The 11,840-nt window shown below is 38.8% G+C and overlaps 4 protein-coding genes and 1 non-coding gene across 10 annotated transcripts; 3 read left to right on the top strand and 2 right to left on the bottom strand.

Annotated features, from left to right (window-relative positions):
* Positions 1-1,329: 1,329 nt before the first annotated feature.
* LOC111497284 (serine/threonine-protein kinase HT1-like) lies at positions 1,330-2,990 on the top strand. 2 transcript variants are annotated; one of them, XM_023148043.1, is made up of 3 exons: positions 1,330-1,784; positions 1,962-2,417; positions 2,567-2,990. In XM_023148043.1, the coding sequence occupies exons 1-3, from the start codon at positions 1,368-1,370 to the stop codon at positions 2,813-2,815; spliced, it is 1,122 nt and encodes a 373-aa protein (XP_023003811.1). In that variant the 5' UTR covers positions 1,330-1,367; the 3' UTR covers positions 2,816-2,990. The 2 variants fall into 2 exon arrangements, with proteins under 2 accessions (XP_023003811.1, XP_023003812.1); XM_023148044.1 differs by having other exon boundaries at positions 1,962-2,471; positions 2,553-2,637.
* A 1,733-nt stretch (positions 2,991-4,723) lies between these two features.
* Positions 4,724-5,646, bottom strand: LOC111497289. Its single transcript, XM_023148053.1, has one exon. It carries the CDS (start codon positions 5,572-5,574, stop codon positions 4,987-4,989), a length of 588 nt encoding a protein of 195 aa, XP_023003821.1. The 5' UTR covers positions 5,575-5,646; the 3' UTR covers positions 4,724-4,986.
* A 1,634-nt stretch (positions 5,647-7,280) lies between these two features.
* On the top strand, positions 7,281-7,383 carry LOC111497519. The gene has a single exon (XR_002720622.1). It is a non-coding gene; the product is annotated as a small nucleolar RNA snoR109 (small nucleolar RNA).
* A 105-nt stretch (positions 7,384-7,488) lies between these two features.
* Positions 7,489-9,103, bottom strand: LOC111497287. The gene is made up of 2 exons (XM_023148046.1): positions 8,417-9,103; positions 7,489-8,329 (listed from the first exon to the last, which is right to left on the bottom strand). The coding sequence occupies exons 1-2, from the start codon at positions 8,805-8,807 to the stop codon at positions 7,839-7,841; spliced, it is 882 nt and encodes a 293-aa protein (XP_023003814.1). The 5' UTR covers positions 8,808-9,103; the 3' UTR covers positions 7,489-7,838.
* A 585-nt stretch (positions 9,104-9,688) lies between these two features.
* On the top strand, positions 9,689-11,812 carry LOC111497288 (alkaline ceramidase). Of its 5 annotated transcripts, none has more exons than XM_023148049.1 (4): positions 9,710-9,966; positions 10,177-10,298; positions 10,493-10,837; positions 10,972-11,812. In XM_023148049.1, exons 3-4 carry the CDS (start codon positions 10,584-10,586, stop codon positions 11,483-11,485), a joined length of 768 nt encoding a protein of 255 aa, XP_023003817.1. In that variant the 5' UTR covers positions 9,710-9,966; positions 10,177-10,298; positions 10,493-10,583; the 3' UTR covers positions 11,486-11,812. The 5 variants fall into 5 exon arrangements, with proteins under 5 accessions (XP_023003816.1, XP_023003817.1, XP_023003819.1 ...); XM_023148051.1 differs by having other exon boundaries at positions 10,538-10,837; XM_023148048.1 differs by lacking the exon at positions 10,177-10,298 and having other exon boundaries at positions 9,689-9,966; positions 10,538-10,837.
* The last annotated feature ends 28 nt before the right edge of the window (positions 11,813-11,840 follow it).

Here is an 11,840-nt window from a genome sequence, read left to right on the forward strand (position 1 = left end):
AAATTTCTTTTATACATATCAACCTATATAACGGAAAATGAAAACGTTGAGGTTCCAATCAACATCATGGAAGTGTGTATTATTGATATGAATGTAGGACACTTGAATATAAAATTAATAGTTGAAAAATAAATAAATATTATCGTTAACATGCATTTGTTTGGAGTTGGGTCCTCCCTATTTATTAGTTTAGTTAGGTGTTTTGATAGCTCACATAGGTTAAAATAAGAAATTTAGTGATGGAGATGTAAGTTAATAACAACCACATAAATTCCATTATAAGTTTGGTGGGCTATAACTCCAAAATCCTACTTCCAATTTGGGCCTTGATTGGGCCGAATGTTGGGTGGGCTAGGGAGTTGATTGGGCCAATAGGATATGAGTTGGACCAGCCCAACACAAAAAGGAGTTGCATAGTAGAAATGGCAATGATAACCCCAATCAATGTACACGAACCAATAGCTAAGGAATAAAGATTTGAGAAGCACCAAGTAAGAGAATGTAATGTCCATCCATTGCATTAAGCTTGAGACCACCATGTTCTTCACTATTGATCGCTACTTTTTCACTTTAGCCTGGCCCACGTGTGTCTCCCACTTTTACAAAAAATGCGAGTTTTTCTTTTTTTTTGGGGAAAATGTTGGCACTGGCACATATGCCCATTTGTTCTTGAGAGTTGAAAGCTAATCCACTGAGGCCTTGCCACTTCGGCCACTTGGCATTGATGATGGCAAACGAAACAGAAACAGAAACAGAAACAGAAACAGAGGAGCTGGATTCAGTTGAGAAAGAAAGAAAGAACAATTAAAGTGGTTCCCTCTTCACAAAAAAGAGAGGTTAAATCACGAGACGCCCCTGGAAGATCTCCCCTTTGTCATCGTCTTTCTACTGTCATACACAACCGTGAAAATCAGACCCTTTTTTTCTCTTCTACATCCAAGTTTTCCTGTTTTTTTTCTTCTCTTCCTTCTCCTTCTGTTCCATTTCCTGAAGCCATGAAATCCCATGTTCCATCTATACGTTTGGTTTTTTCTCTGATATATTCTGGGTCTCTTCATGAACATTTGCCTAACTATACAAAAGGTACAAATGCTTGACGCGGATAACTGTTCTCTCTCCTATTTTCTGCAAAACTTTTCTTTTTCTTTGGGTCTTGTCCTTTCCATCATTGATTCAACAAATTCATGAATTCCCAAATCCAATTATCATCATTCTTCTTTCGAATCCATGTTTTTGAATCAGTTCATGCACTTCTTAAAAGCAATTCATACTTTCAGAAGGAAAATTCCTTCCGATTGTTTGCTTTGACATAAAAACAACCTTCTGAGTTTGGTATAAACAAACACCATTTCACGTAAACAATCTTCATGGCGACCTCCTGTTTTGGTTCACTTCGCATTCGTAAATCAAAGAGCAAGCCATTATCAACCCTTTTCTCCTTGAAATCCCAGATGAATTCTGAAATGGAAAACATGGAAAGGAGAAGGTTTGATAGTTTGGAATCGTGGTCGATGATCCTTGAGTCTGAAAATATGGAAACTTGGGAGACATCAAAGGAGGATCAGGAGGAGTGGACAGCTGATCTCTCTCAGCTCTTCATTGGCAACAAATTTGCCTCCGGTGCGCACAGTCGGATATACCGTGGAATTTATAAGCAGAGAGCCGTTGCTGTGAAGATGGTCAGGATTCCAAACCAAAAGGAGGAAACAAGAGTCAAACTTGAGCAGCAATTCAAGTCTGAAGTTGCCTTGCTTTCTCGTCTCTTTCATCCCAGCATAGTTCAGGTAAAATTTCAACCTTCTATTGTTTCAAACATAAACAGGTGCCATGCTATTCCTTATAATTCGTCTCTTATTCCCTGTTATTCCTTATGGCAAAAATATTGCCCTTCCCTCCCTGAAACATGAACTGACAACAAAACTTTTTATGGGATGCTAAATTAATGTCCGTTTCCAATACAGTTCATTGCAGCCTGTAAAAAGCCACCGGTATATTGCATAATTACAGAGTATATGTCACAAGGAACTCTGAGAATGTATCTTAACAAGAAAGAGCCATATTCACTCTCGATAGAAACAATACTGAGGCTAGCCCTAGACATATCAAGAGGAATGGAATACCTCCATTCCCAAGGGGTAATCCACAGAGACCTCAAATCAAATAACTTGCTTCTAAACGATGAAATGAGAGTAAAAGTAGCGGATTTCGGAACCTCCTGCCTCGAAACACAGTGTCGAGAAACAAAAGGGAACATGGGAACTTACAGATGGATGGCGCCGGAGATGATTAAAGAGAAGCCTTACACTCGCAAAGTTGATGTGTACAGCTTTGGGATTGTACTGTGGGAGCTCACCACGGTTCTGCTTCCCTTTCAAGGGATGACTCCCGTGCAGGCTGCCTTTGCCGTCGCCGAGAAGGTACCAGTTTTCAAATTCCCACTTCCCCAATGAATGCTGATTTTTTATACTTATATGTTCGAAGAAAAATCTGTTCAAAACAATTAAGTTGCCAAAAATAATAAGGTTAGGGTTTTGAATGTTGAAATGCCTTACTTTGATTTGGGCAGAATGAGAGGCCGCCATTGCCGGCGAGTTGTCAACCGGCGTTAGCACACCTGATAAAGCGGTGTTGGGCGGCGAATCCATCGAAGCGACCGGATTTCAGCGACATTGTGGCGGCTTTGGAGAAATACGACGAGTGCGTGAAAGAGGGTCTTCCACTTGCACACCATAAAGGATTGGTAAACCGAAACGCCATTATTGAACGCTTGAAAGCTTGCGCCTCAACCAGTTCTTCAATACCTGTACATGCCTGAAACTGAGACTGAGCTTAAGCCGCCATAGCTTTGGTAATTCGAAAGGAAGATATTATTTTGATGAATTTTACCTTTGAAGAAGGAAGATGAAATACTGTGTAAAATGACCGGGCCCGCCCTGGATTCTTGGTCCACATCTGGATCATTGTACATAAGGCCCAACTTTCTTGGCCCAGCCCACTGGAAATCTCACCAATTATTAGTCAATCGGTTTAAACTATATTTTTGATTTTCCAACCTAAAATTATTAATTTAATTTCTTTTTTCTTATTTCATCTTTCAACACTTGATTAATTTCAACCTAATATTTTCTGCCAATATTTTATTACCGTCTATGTCACAGATAGGACTACGTTATTATTTATAAAATAGGAATATTAAATCAAATTTTAATTAGTTAAAAGTATTGAAAATAATTTTATTTAGATAATTAAATCTTAATTATGTATTAAATAAACAAACTAAATTAATTAAACCTCAGCTAATATTCCCCATCATACATTTTAGCTAATATAATGAGATAACAAATGAAAATAATAATATATAAAACATATCACTATACGTGTGAAAGTAAGTAAAAGCTATTTGGAATGAGCATACGACCATGAATAAATATATACGTTGCCACATGGCAACACATATTAGCGAAAGATAATATATATTTAGGTATTATATTGATTTGATTTTTTATCTATATGATTAAAGTTGAAAAAGTTAAAAGTTTGGCCTCTATTACATCACATGTACAACGTTGGAGGTACAATCTTACCTTATAATTGATCCAACTCTTGCATTCATTTAAGATAGGGCACAATTGTTTTTGTACTTTCTGAACCCTCGTTTTGTATTTAGTTCCCAACAAGTCATCACCTCAAATGGCTTGTAACAAAAAATAAAACATAACAATTATGTAGTGTTTGTCGAACAACGAATCTTGACAATCGTGTTAGAGGTGTGATGGCCAAATTGTATTTGTTTATGTAAGTGTACTCATGATATTTGTAGACACGAAAAAGGAGTATTTATATTTTATGTAGGTAGTTCCAAAAGTCCTATTGTGAATAGAAAAAAATAATATTTTAAAATTACAAGTTGCACTGAAGGATGATGAGCTAAGTTATAGATGTTCTACAAACTAAAAATTAAACAAGTGCATGCCTTATGACTTGATGTCACTGAGTTAAGCTATGTTAAGTCGATCTAAGTCATCCGTACTAACATTATTGAGGGATAGTCCGACTACGACTCTTCTAATATGTGACTTAAATAATATAATTTTTTTTTTTTTGTAAATAATATGACATAAAGTTTAGAAATCTAAGAAGTGCTATCCATTTGGGACACTATGAACAAAATTAAACTTATGATAATGACATTAAAAAAAAAAAAAAAAAGGTTAGACTAAAAGGCCAAAATTTGTGAATGGCAACTTTAATTGGTCCCTTTTTGGGTTCTCTTTTAGCTAACAATCTTCATGAATTGCAACACATGATCATCATCCACTGCTTTACACACATTTTAAGCACTAAAAAACAACCATTTTTGTGATTAATCCAACTCTTTTTATCTCAAGAAGGAAGAAATATTTATTAACAAGAACTAGATTCTTCTTCTAAACCATATTCTTCTTCCCCCAAAGACTTAAAAACCTTTAACAAATAATGAAACATTAAATTTAACCGATTAAAATGCATAAACGAAGCCAACCCAGATGCCAAAATGTAAACTTTAATCTAAATTAGGGAGACTCCAATGTTGTTCGACGGCATCGAGATTAATTTATTGGGATCTCCACCAGGCTCTCCTGTTCGGAAGTGGGGGAATGGCGATGGACAGCCACCAAAGATCTTTCCAACTATCCAGAATCCCAAAAGGCACTATCAATTCATTTGATGCAGAGGCCATGCATGCACGCTTCTCAATCCCATTAATTCTACTACATATATAATCTATAGATACAGAAGTGGGTCACCCCACAAGCACAAGCACAAGCACAAGCACAAGCCTGAGCCTTAGAATTGCATACGATGATTTTTACAGGAGGGAAGTAATTTACAGAGAGCAGAGCAAACCAAAAATCCAAAACAGAGAAGAAAAACAGAGTCCTATTTTGTCATCTTGTTAGATGATTAAGAGAAGAACAAATCTAGGTTTGGGATTCAAATTGATTGTTAGCCCCAAGCACCCCAAATTTTCTCCCCCACAAAACTCACGAACCTCCTAACCGATCCTCTGTCTCCTTCTTCCTCCTCCTCTTTTCTGTTACTGTCGCGGCTGCTCTCTTGCTGCACACAACCCGATGTCTCGTTCATCTTCACCTTTCCGACCCTTGATTCGGACCGATTCAACTCACCCGAGCCCGGTTCGTTCTTCTTCTTCCGTCTCTCTTTCTTGCAATTTCTCTGCGACGTTGCTGCGGCTTTGGATTTAGCTAATCCGTCTTCGTAAGCTTCGATTACTTCGTGAATTAGTTGCCGATTGGGCGATGAGTCCCATCTCCCCCAGTAACGCCGATAGCACATGAAACAATCGCAGTCAAAGAGCGGAGCGTGATCGACACCGCTCTTCCCGCTGGAGATTTTCCCAGCGGCTTTTCGGCTGCTGGTGTTGGAACAGGAGATGAGATAGGCCAGGACTTCTTTGTCATCGGCGGATAGCGCCATCGTGAGAGAAAATATGGCGGCTGGAAGAAACGAAAGGAAGTCGGAGATGATCGGCGTGGATGGATGGACAGAGCTTTTCCGGCGGAGCTTCTTCATGGTCAAATAAGAAGAGAGATGGAAGAAGAAGAAGAGGAAGGTAATGGGTTTTGGTGGAAGCGGGGTTGATAGTTTATGAGGTTTTTATTTATTATTTTCTACTCCACAGAATGGTATCTGAGAGAGAGTTGATGACGTGAGACGATGGTGAATTGGGCAATATTCAGGTGCGACGCACAACACGTACAATTCATCACGTGTGGTTGATTCTCACATCAGATTTCTATTTCCGTTTAATCAGTTTTGGAGTCAACCATATTTCATTGAAAAAGTCAGTCGAGCACACCTCAGTCTGACCAAACGCTGCCGTTTATGACTGGGCATCCACTCAGTCTTGGCCCATTCCAATTTTTTTCAACCTTAATTTAATATACAATTTTTAAACTAATCATTTCAATTAAACTTATGCCACAAGTCAGTCTCCTCTACCTGTTCCTAAGTTCAAAAGCCAAGCATCTAAGCTCGACCTAAAATCAAACTTTGTTCAATTCGATGCAGTATCGAAAGTGAGCTTAAAGTCCAAAGTTCAAAGACCAACCATCTAAGTTCAAATCTAATTTCGACCCAAATTTTGAAGACGAACCATCTAAGCTCGACCCATAAGTCAAACTTTGAGCTGAAATGACACTTCTAAACCTCTTCTTTATCATTAGTTGTCTTGGGTTTCCATACTTATGTTTCAATCTCAACCTAAGTTTGAATTTTTCATTCTACTCCTAGAGGGGGAGAGAAGAATGAGTCAACAATGATTTGTTTTTGGAGGTTGGTGTAAACCACGTACTGAGTGATTCAAACAAGTAGTTGATGAAGAAAACATATTAGTTTATATGCAATAATCCTTCTTCTTTGCTCGTGTATTGAGTCGACTTGATATGTTAAAAAATATTGGACGTAACTCCATCTTTTCCAACCGAATTTCTTTCCATATCAGAAAACGATGAACATGACCTACCAAAAGGGATCGAGAAGAACTTTGTAGACGACTCTTCATCCATGATTCAAGATGTTCGAGCTCCAACATGCTTGTTGAATGCTCAACACCGAGATAAGCCTGCGAAGAAACCATTCTAGATTTTCACAGCTTTGTCCTGGTTTCTGGTTCTTGTCGTGGATGCTTAGTGACAAAAAATTCATTTACTTTGTTGGACCAAAATAGGAATTTCCACATAAAATTTATGGGAATTGTGTAAATTTTATATATATATATATATTTTTAAGAAAAAAAATTAATACATAATTTTCATTTTTAATATCACTTCTATTAATAAAATGTAAAACTATGGTGTTTAACATAATTTTTTAAAATTCAAAATTCAATATCAAATATATTTTTATATAAAAGTCAGCGGTAAGGATCACATATGTTTAATTAAGCATTTAAAAAATAATTAAAATATAATTTTAGCTAAAAACAAACCCCATCTCGTCGCTTGTAAGGATCAACGGTCACGATCTCCCGAACCCGTCCTCTTTGCGCTTCACTAAAGCTTCCTTTTAAATGGCCTCGCTAGGGCTAATAATCTGTCCTTCTCACAGCATCCTCCACAACTTCGACGTCGCGCCCAATTCATTCAATAGACAATGTTCTCATCGACGTAGAACTGGAAGCAATGTCTTTCGCATTTGTAAGATCTGTTTTCCTATGGTTGCATGTACCAAGACAAGGGTGAGAGTTAATCGATTCCCTTGTTCTTGACCGGCCGAAGAGGCTGCAGCTAAATCAAACCCACACAAGTTAACTGGCCGGTCGTTGAATTCGATCTAATCGGATCTTCGTCGACGAATCTGCTTACCGAACTTCTTATATTTTCTTTTCTTCTCAATCCGTTTTGGATGAGTTTTTTGTGTGTCTGGTTTTGTTTGATTACGAGATGCTATAGGGCTCCGAATCTTCCCTCGCATCAATTTTTTTTCCGTCACCGTCCAGGCAAGCTGCTTTGATTTCCTAGCAGTTTGCGTCTATCGGTGCTTTCATTTCTAAGAGATCGGGATTGTATGTCTGAAATTTACTGAACAAAGGAATTGTTGAAAATGGAAATTCTGAAGTTGGGACTGTTTCTATTTCTAGGGCTTTGAAATTTGTAGCTCAAATCAAGTTAAAGCCCTGTTTAAAGATCTGTACAGGACACACCAGGAGCTTGTGGTGATATAGATTTCTCCGCATTTGGTTGCAAAACTTGGGACAAAAAAAGCACAAGAACAAAAAGAATCAAACCCCTAATACGAACAATCAATATGAGCAGATTTTATGTACAATTTATTGACTACAGCAGCAACCCATCGGCGGCACCAAAGGCAGCGGTTAAATTTCCAACCATGATACCTCTGTTTCGACCAAAATCTCCTCTGCAATGGCTGGTTTTGAAACAGGCTGAACTCATTCCCGGCGAAGTTTCTGCTTCTGCCGATCCTGACCCTTTATGGTTTGTGGTCCGCTTGTAAGAACCAAACCATTTTTCCTGCATGTACCCCTTTCTTCTCCATGGAGGCACATGCATGTTCCTAATATTCATGGATTGTTTCATGGCAGAGCACATTAGTTTCACCACCTGCTTCAGCTCCTCCAGATTTCCGACGAAGATCTCTGGAAATGTGTTGAGTAATGACGTGTATTTTCTGGTTGGACGAGCAATTTCAAATTCTCTGGCTAGAAATATTTCTACAATGTACCGATTTCCACCAAAATTGACGTCGATGTACTCATGATCCCCTGCCGGAAATGATTGGAGTTTCTCCCCCTTCGATTTGCAGAGTCCTGCACGACCCAAACAAAATCAAGTGAATTAAACTCCTTGAACGAAAATTGGGTTCAATTTAAACTGAAAACGAAACTCAAACTCACCGGCATCGAAGCCTTTTCTGCGCAAATGTGCCATCAATTTTCGTTTAATCCCCTGAAACGATCTTCCTCCGACGAGTTTCTTCAGTGCTTGTTCTGCTTCAATTCTGATCTCGTCGCTCTTATTATCCCGTGAACCAAACAGATTTTTTAGTTTGATAACCCCTGCATCTGAATCACAAGAGAAACCACCATCTGATTCTTCTGTACTGCCATCCTCCTCCTCCCCTTCATTAATTTCCACATCATCTCTTTCCATGAACGATTTGACGAGGTCGAAGAGGTCGGCGGCGGAGTTTTCCGGCGAATGGTCGCTGCCGCTGCTGGTGTCCCAGAGGGCGGCTTCAGCACCATGGCGGAAGATTTCGGCAAATCTATCCATTTTGTTGGGCATAGTTATGAAATCCGAGTGAAGATTTAACGTTTAGTTTATAAAGTAACCGAATATTTGGCAGAGAAGGGGAGGGTGTGGAAGAAATGCAGGATGTGGTCATGGTGAGGTGAAAATGGAGTAAGGGTGTGGTGTACGGTTCAGAATTGTCTATTCAAAATGATGAGTAACTATGGAGCAGCCATAACGCTGACGGCAGCAGCCCTTCAGGTGACTGCACCCAAAAATCAAACTTCATTGCTTCGACCGAGTCTACACGGACTACGTATGAACAATTCATACCCTAACCATCTTTTAGTTACTTAAAATGGGATTAATAAAGCTTAATCATTACACTAAACTTAACGGCGTTTGTTTAGCATACGACGCCATTGAATGACTTGTGATAACATGCAACCCTTGTATGAGCACACGTGGCTCCCACGAGCTCCGTGTTCACTGCACTCAACACGTCACTTCTTTTGTCGTCTTCTACACCTCATTAGCTGAATGCGGAAACTTGGTGCTGCTTTCTTTCAACATATTCGAATATTCCTTATTTTATTTTATTTTATTTTATTTTTGTCTTTTTTTAATGTTTGTTTAGAATAATTACTATTATCCATCTAGCATGGCCACCGGCAGTGACCATCTCCAGTGTCCACATTCATTGAATCTGGATTTTTTATTTATTTATTTTGTGTGACCTTTAATTTTTGGTTTGGGGTATATAAAAGTTAGTTGTCAATGGGTTAGCAACTAATTAATTAATTAAAAAATACAAACATTTCGTAAGTCAATAAAATGGGCCTGGTTGGACTGAAAAGAGATGGGCCTGGTACATAGATACCGGGCCAAGACTGTCGGCAGCACCGGCCCAGCCGACGCCCCGGAGACCACAAATTTAAAGAAGACACGGAAAAACGTCGGAATGAACACGAACGAACGGTCAATGGAATGAAGGGATTCAGATTCGGGGAGGAAAAGTTGAAGAAAGTTATATAAACCAATCTTGAAAGATTTAACTATTTTAAACTCGGAGTTCCAATTAAAGGAAGTAGCAGCTGGTCTTCGTCCCTTTCTTCCTTTGAAGGCGAAAGTCAGATTATCGACCATTGAAATTGATCAGCTTCCCGAAGAAATCTGAGAATGAACAACAAAGTCATCTACACCAGCTAAGACGGTTCGTTTTCTCTCTCCCCTCGTCAATGGAATTTAGAGCGTACAATGTTTTCTTTTTTCTTCGGCTATTCATTGATTTTGCGTTTTCCATTTCCGTTTTTCCCTCTTGGATTCAAATACTCCAAAGTAGCAAGAACTGGGAAGGGTGAATCCTTGATTGCGTTTTTTTTGGATTTGATTCTGAATATAAACGTTCGGTTGTGGCCTGCAGGTAACCGTTCAAGAATCCTGATAGATCTTGTTGTTTATGTGATTTATTGTAGTCTACCGATAAACAGGGGGAATGGAATGTGTAATCTGGGATCTGCTTCTTCTTGTTCTACGTTTTGGGTTGTGAGTGCATTAATGACTTCGATGGATTCTTTGTTTTGAATGCTATGAGATTCCGTTTTGACGTAGATTACTGTTAATTAGAGCCATATTAGGATTTAGGACGATGTAATCTTGAATGGACATAATTGAGGTTTGTATATTTTTAATAGTATCTGAATCTGAGAGCCTGATGAACCAACATATTCCATCTACAGGCGGTAGGTTTAGTATTTGATGATTATCTCCACCTTCTACTCCAGGCTATTTTGCTGAATATTAGCGATCTCGAGGGCGAGGTGGTCGAGGATGGCTGATGGAATATCAAGTTTCTGGGGTCCTGTCACATCTACAATAGAGTGTTGTGAGAAGAATTATGCTTTTTCTTCTTATATTGCCGAGTTTTATAACACAATATCAAACATCCCAACCGTTCTTTTGGCTCTGATCGGTCTTGCAAATGCTTTGAGACAAGGTTTTGAGAAGAGATTTAGTGTACTTCACATATCAAATATGATACTGGCCATTGGCAGCATGTTCTATCATGCCACATTGCAGAAAGTGTAAGTTCTAATGGCATGCTTTTGGTGTTCTGGTTGCAGTTCTTTCCATTTAGATATTTGAAGGCTGTGTTCTTGAATGTTTGTTCATTACTGAGCTTTAACAACCAACGATCAACTCTTTGTTTTGTAACCAGGCAACAGCAAGGTGATGAAACACCAATGATCTGGGAAATGCTTCTTTACATGTATATTCTCTATTCACCAGATTGGCATTACCGAAGTACGATGCCAACATTCCTCTTCCTATACGGGGCCATTTTTGCTGTGGCTCATTCAATTCTTCGTTATGACATCGGTTTCAAGCTGCACTATGTGATTCTTTGTCTCCTCTGCATACCTCGAATGTATAAGTATTATATATACACAGAAGATGCCTCGGCTAAGCGGTTAGCGAGGCTGTACTTGCTGACTCTTCTCTTAGGCATTTTCTGTTGGGTAATCGATCGGGGTTTCTGTGAGAAGATATCACATTGGACCATCAATCCTCAAGGTCATGCCCTGTGGCATGGTTTCATGGGTTTGAGTTCCTACTTTGCTAACACATTCTTAATGTTTTGCCGGGCGCAGCAAAGAGGATGGGCACCAAAAGTTCTTCATTTAATGGGAATTCTCCCCTACGTGAAGATTGAAAAACCCAAAACCCAGTAAGAAGACACGAATTTGAAGACAAATTATGACAATTTTTGACCTGTGTTGAGTGTACCCTGGAGGTAGAGAAGAAAAAGCATGCAATCTTTTGGGCTATGTTACTTCTTTTCCTTCTTTTCACTGTAAGGAATGAATAGAAACTTAGATTTTTGTAGTACAAATAACAGCAGTTACGTATTATTGTTCATTGACGACAGGGCTTGATTCTCGAGGATTTATGCGTTACAGAGTGACTTAGCATTTAACTCTTTCACAGAGCTGAAGCGCAACATCTGTAAAATATTGCAGTATGTTCAATCTATTTTACTCCCTGTAGTTTTCTTTTAACCTTCTGTGCGCCACTATTTTTAATGTT

Source organism: Cucurbita maxima, unplaced genomic scaffold (assembly GCF_002738345.1).
Source record: "Cucurbita maxima cultivar Rimu unplaced genomic scaffold, Cmax_1.0 Cma_Scf00023, whole genome shotgun sequence".
NCBI classification, from domain to species: Eukaryota; Viridiplantae; Streptophyta; class Magnoliopsida; order Cucurbitales; family Cucurbitaceae; genus Cucurbita; species Cucurbita maxima.